This window comes from Microtus pennsylvanicus, chromosome 20 (assembly GCF_037038515.1).
Source record: "Microtus pennsylvanicus isolate mMicPen1 chromosome 20, mMicPen1.hap1, whole genome shotgun sequence".
Lineage (NCBI taxonomy): Eukaryota > Metazoa > Chordata > Mammalia > Rodentia > Cricetidae > Microtus > Microtus pennsylvanicus.
The window spans coordinates 12,078,380-12,084,766 of NC_134598.1; the positions used below are offsets into that span (position 1 = coordinate 12,078,380).

General features: G+C 46.9%; 1 protein-coding gene across 1 annotated transcript; it reads right to left on the minus strand.

Moving 5' to 3' along the window:
- Positions 1-1,741: 1,741 nt before the first annotated feature.
- On the minus strand, positions 1,742-3,117 carry Lrrc10 (leucine rich repeat containing 10). The gene has a single exon (XM_075954384.1). It carries the CDS (start codon positions 2,893-2,895, stop codon positions 2,071-2,073), a length of 825 nt encoding a protein of 274 aa, XP_075810499.1. The 5' UTR covers positions 2,896-3,117; the 3' UTR covers positions 1,742-2,070.
- Positions 3,118-6,387: the final 3,270 nt, after the last annotated feature.

Consider the following 6,387-nt stretch of genomic DNA (forward strand, 5'->3'; position numbering starts at 1 on the left):
GAACTTCTGTAGATCACAGTTACTATAGAACTTTAAAGTTCCCAGCACAGACAAGGCAAACAACTTAAATTCCTGATTTTATTAATTTGTGCTGAGGCAGAAGCCGTGGAGGAGCACTGCGGACTGGCTTTCTTATGACTGCACCCAGGACCGTCAGCCCACGGTGGCACCTTCCCCAGTGAGCTGGGTCCTCCCACATCAACTATGAATAAAGAAAATGCCCCATAAGCTTGCTACATGCCGATTTGGTGCGGCATTTTTTACGCTGAAGGTTCCCTCTTCCCAGATGACTAGCTTGTGTCACGTTGACAGGAAACTAGCCAGCACAGGTTGGTACCACAAGTTCTGGAAGAGTGAGGACAGGCCAGTAGTTAAGAGCTAGTCTAGCTTCACCCCTGTTTAGGGGATGGTCTGAAAGAGATTTCCCCAGGCCTTGGGGTGTCCTGACTTAAAAATCCAGGGGTTAAATAGTTAATATTTGGTGCTGTAGCCATTCTTCCTGATTTTGCTGCTCTTAGCATCTCCTGGACCCTCAGAAGAGTTAAAAGAATGTAACTACCATATAAAAGTGATGGAAAACCTACAGTATAAACATTTGTAGGCAGCAAAATCTGCCATAATTGACAAACTTATGTTTGTTGCAAGCTTCCTGATTTAGAAGAAAACCATTTGGCTGCAGTCCAAATGTTGGCAATTTAACATTGGATGCAGTACAGTTACTGAGAATCCGGGTCAGTTAGCTTCAACTCAAGCCTGCAGCTTACACTGGAGAAATAGACCTGTCCGTCTCCAGAGCAAACGCTGGTCAGAAAGCAATCTGTAAAGTGCTATAGCAGAGGCTTGGAAGGCAAATTCTTGTTTGCAGATTGTGTTTAGCATCAGCTGAGTATATGGCTTTAATCACCCTGAATAAGACTATAGATTAAAGGCATCTTTGCTGGTCTGATCACTGGGCTGCAGGTGTACTGCATGGAGAGGTGACAGGGACCTCTGATTTAACCAGCCGCGTGGCTGGAAGGATTCTGTCATTTCAGAACCGTGTTTGTGAACGGTCATATCCTCCCAAAGCTCTAGAAGTTCAATATATATGGTTTGTCCAGGTAGGATAATTTGTGTCCTTGTGTTTTGGAAAGGTTATTAGGTCATCCATGGACAGCCGTTTAGAGTTTATGTATTTGTAATAAAGTCTCAATTTACATACTTCCATAAATAATGCCCCAAATACCTAGGTTTGTAGACTGTCAAAAGACCCTATGAACAAAAACCCAAACAAATTGTGGTCAAAGGCCAGAATGTAACATAAGAGACTTTCAATTGACCTTCTCCAAGTCAAACTTCAAGTGCTTATTTCAATTGGACTTTTACATTCTACCTTGACATAGTATGACTCTCTGGAAGCATGGCTTTGCTCCCGAGGACAGCCTGGACTCTGCCGGAATCACACGGCTGCACTGGGAAGAAAGGCTTGACTTTCCAGATGACAGTAAACTGAGCAGACCTTAGGTCAGACCTTATAGGGGAAATGAGTGGAACCAGCCAAGATGGGAGAGGCCTCAGGCTCCGTTGTCTTTCCAGTAGGTGCTGGAAAAGTGAGGTCTTTGTAACAACAGCTTTCCTTGAATCAAGACTGATGAGGTAGAGGTGTTCTTTTCAGGAGCTAAATTAGTAACAATACATTGACACTATTCATGGTAAAGAAAGATATGTGGGAGGGGCTAAAGACAGACCACCTGAGCACTCTGATAGTTTTTGTTTTCTTTATTACCAAATACCACGCTCGAAGCACTCACCAACCTCATGGCCAGCCATTTCTGCATAGTGGAAGAGGCCCAAGGCCCTGGCCCTTCTTGGTCTTCAGTGTTTCAAAGTAGCTTACTTGAAGAAGCTGCTTCAGGAGTGGCAATCACTGGCTTCCAGGCCCCGCAGTCCACACCTTTCCCTAGGAAGAGGTGCAGCGGACCAGAAATGTTTTCTTCTCAGTATTCCGTTACATGAGATGATCCGGGACTCTCCACTCTAATGAGAAGTCTTCAGTTGGGCCATCGTTAACTGGCTTACAACTGAGGCTGTTCAGGAGCTGGGAGGAAGAAGGGGAGCGGGTGGCTCTTGACTTTCTTCCTGGGCCAGTGCATATCGCCTAGCTTTTCTGAGCTGAGGCTCTGGCGTCTCATCTGCCCATCTCCCAACACGGCGCACCCCTTTGCCCACCTTGGGGGCATTTCTGCAAGGATTGTGGTCATAGATGACCAGTTTCAGATTAGTCAAGTGGGCCAGGTTGGGGAAGTAGCGGATACTGTTCCGGTCCACATCGATCACCTCCAGGAAGGGCATGCGAAGCAGCACAGGGGGGAAGTCAGTGAGCTGGTTGCCTGAGAGCCAGATGGTCCTGAGCTCCCGTAGGCGCCGGAGCTGGCTGGGCAGCAGCCTTAGGGCGTTGGACCCCGCATGCAGGGTCCTTAGGAGGCTCAGCTCACACACCACATCTGGCAGCTGGGTGAGGCAGTTGTCCTCAAGCCACAGGGTACGGAGGTTCTGGAGCAGGCTGAGCTCATCCGGAAGGTCACAGAGTTTGTTATTGCCCAGGTAGAGGATGCAGAGCTGTTTCAAGGTGCACACCACCCGGGGAAGGGCTTTGAAGTTGTTGAAATCCAAGGCCAGGATCTGCAGGTTCTGCAGCTGCGCCAGGTCTGGAGGCAGGCTCTGGAGGTGGTTGTCGCTCAGATAGAGCTTTACCAGCTCGGTGAAGGAGCACACACGGAGTGGGAAGCGACGCAGCTGGCTCCCGCTCAGATCCACCATCCGGTCCAGCGGCATCTCCCGGAGGTCTCCCACCACGTAATTCTGGCAGCGGTCCGTGGGGATGAAGGCCACTAGGGCCCGGATGGTGTTCCCCATGTGGAACCCGCCGCCGCCGAGCAAGCCTCTGCCCACCACCTCTGCCAAGGAGTGGGGCCGGCTCAGTTGACTGCATTGGATCCTTTGTACCCTCCCTTTATAACACGGAATTCTGTGACAAAGGCCAGTCACTTTGACAGTGAAAAGTGCTCCTGATAGCGACTTGAGTGTCTGGTGACAGGCCCAACAGACAGGTCTGGGAGGCCATATTCAACTCATATTTGCCTTTAATCACTTAAGCCCTTTGTCTACTCTTTCTTGATTATTTTTCCTAATGGTAAAATACTATGACAAAGGTGGAGAAGTAGAAAATGAAAATTACCCATATTTCCACTATATAGATAGAACTACAAATATTTGAACATATAGTCCTCTCTCCTTTTTGCTACAAATGATTGGTTTTTTTAGTTACACATGAATAAAAAATAATCACATCATGGAGTAGTTTATACTTGCAGGTATAAAGTATACAATTATTTTAAATACTTGCATAGTACTCCTTATACGTATACAGTGAGTTAAATAGTTCTTTACACTGGAGCAACAGGTGACTTATAATGTGTGGCTATTATTAAGGCCCCTGTAAATACAGATGAAAGACAAACAGGCTTGGGAGATAGCTCACCTATCTTGGCAGAGAGCTTACCCAACATGACCAAGGCCCTGTTTCCATCCTGAGGATAGCCAAAAGCAACAACATATCACTAGATTTTCTACGACACCTCCTTGAAGGTGTTGAGTCAAAGGTCTCCATCCTGGAGAGATTTTTCTCCCTGTTGCCAACAAAATCCTAATTAGGTCCCATAATCAGAAGCAATGGCTTTCGGTTTGTAGTTTCTTGTTTCTGTAGTCATCCCTACCGGTTAACATCTTCCCACTCTTCAAAAAGGCACCTGTGAGCCAGGCATGGCGGTGCACACCTTTAATGCCAGCTTGATTTACAGAGTGAGTTCCAGCAAGGGCTACACAGAGAAACCCTGTTTTGACTCCTCCCATTCCCCCCAAAAAAGGCATATCTGAGTTGGGAGTGTACCCAGCCCAATGTTAGAATGCTTGCCTAGCAGAAGTGAGGCCCTGGGATCTGTCTCCAGGGCTGCCAAAACAAACACAAAAAGAATTCCTGGGGGGGGGGGCAGACTAACCTAAAGCATAGATTAATTAGAATAGAACCTTAGAGCCTGGTGACGCACGCCTTCAACCCCAGTACTCTGGAGGCAGAGGCGGGTTGATGCCAGCCTGGTCTAGAGAGCGAGTTCCAGGACAAAGCTACATAGAGAAACATCTCAAAAATAAAAAAACAAAACAAAACAAAAATTAACACACATACAGAGAGAGAGAGAGAGAGAGAGAGAGAGAGAGAGAGAGAGAGAGAGAGAGAATATAATATAACCTTAGGGTGCAATGTGCCAGAAGCTTTTAAATGTCCATCAAAGCTCTGTGCCTGTCTTCTGAAATAGTGTCCCGTTTAAAAAAGCAGTGAAGACCCAGAACATTCCAAGGACTGTTCAAGAATGAAGTTGTAGCCGGGCGGTGGTGGCGCACGCCTTTAATCCCAGCACTCGGGAGGCAGAGGCAGGTGGATCTCTGTGAGTTCGAGGCCAGCCTGGTCTACAAGAGCTAGTGCCAGGACAGGCTCCAAAGCTACAGAGAAACCCTGTCTCGAAAAAACTAAAAAAAAAAAAAAAAAAATGAAGTTGTAGTAGTTTGGTTTGTTTCTGTTTTCGTGAGACTGAGTTTCTCTGTGTTGTGTAGTCCTGGCTAACCTGGATCTCACGCTTTAGATCAGGCTGGTCTTGAACTCACAGAGCTCTGCCTGTCTGTCTGCTGAGTAATGGGATTAAAGGCATATGCCACCATCACCCAGCTGGGTGTGGTACTATGTAATTGGCCCCTGTGAACTCATAGGGAGTGGTACTTTAGGAGGTGTGGCCTGGTTGGAGGAGGTGTGTCACTGTGGGCTTCGAGGTCTCCTATGCTCGAGCTACGTCGAGCTCAGTTGCTTCTTGTTGCCTGTGTGCCAAGATGTAGGACTCTCAGCTCCTTCTCCAGCACTGTCTGCCTGCATGCCACCATCTCCTGTTATGATGATAATGGACTAAACCTCCAAACTGTAAGCCAGCCCAATTAAAAGTTTTTTGTTATTTTTTTTATAAGAGTTATCATGGTCATGGTGTCTCTTCACAAGCAATAGAAACCTTAACTAAGACAGAAATTGGTACCAGGGACTGAGGGATTTATGGGATAGGCCTGACCATGTTTTTGTTTGGAATATGGACTAATATGAACTAGAAAGGTAATCGATCACTTTAAGTGCTGCTTAGTGGAACATACTAGAAAGAGCATGGGGGACAATGGTGCTGAGTGTAGTTTGATGAACTGTGGGGGGGCCTGACTCAAGAGGTTTTGGAGGAGAAGCATTTTAATATGTTGCCCAGAGAGCATGCTTGTAGTATTTTGATCATTCCCGTGGTATTTTGATAATGGTATTGAATTGGTAAGGAATGTGGCTGCCTTTGGCCCTTGTCTGAAGAGTCTGCCTCCAGATAAACTGAAAAGTTTTGGATTACTTCTGCTGGCAGAGGAAATCTTAAAACAGCCTAGTGTAGACTCTGTCCTGTGGTTATTAGTGTCAGCTCGATTAAAGATCTGTAATGGGAAGGAGCGTGCTGAGCAAGTGAAAATATCAAATGTACAATTTGGGGAGAAAAGGGTTTATTTGACCTATCCTTCTATCTTGCTCTTTGCTATTGAAGAAAATGGGGGCAGGATCCTTGAGGCAGGAGTTGATGCAGAGGCTATGGAGGGGAGCAGCTGCTTTCTTATAGAAGCCAGGACAACCACCAGCCCAGGGATGGTACCATTCACCATGGGCTGGGCCCTCCTCCATTGACCACTAATTGAGACAATGCCCTACAGCTGAATCTCGTGGAGACAGTTCCTCAACTAATGCTCTTTCCTCTCTGATGAGTGTAGCTTCTGTCAAGTTGATACACGAAACGGAGGGCCCTCAAGTTCTGACCACTGGGGGCTAGAGAGATGGCCCAAAGGTTAAGAGCACTTGCTACCCTTTCAGAGGACCCCTGTTCCGTGCCAGTCCTCATATCTGAAGGCTCCAATTCCCTTAAAACTCCAGTTCTGGGGGGGTCCAGCACACTCTTGACCTCTGTGGGAACTTACACACCTATCTGTATGTGTGACCTCATGCGTGTGCGCACACACACACACACAAGATTAAAAAATACGTATTAAATTAAAAACAAAAATCCTGTCTGCTGAAAATAGAGGCAAAAGTGTTTAATGTCTCCCCGACATGGCTCTTGGTTGTTAAACAGGAAACAGGCTCCTCACCCTCCTTCAAACTCTTCCGCATCCACTGGCCGTGTGTTGTCACCTGGGGTGACTTTAGAAGCCAGCAAGTATGTGGAAGTCATGTGTTAAAGCTGGCAGCACTTTGGGTCATTCTGGGAACAGAACGGTTCCCTCCCCGTAACC

Coding starts and splice junctions, on each gene's coding strand:
- Lrrc10 (XM_075954384.1), bottom strand. CDS start 2,895: ATGGGGAACACCATCCGGGCCCTAGTGGCCTTCATCCCCACGGACCGC.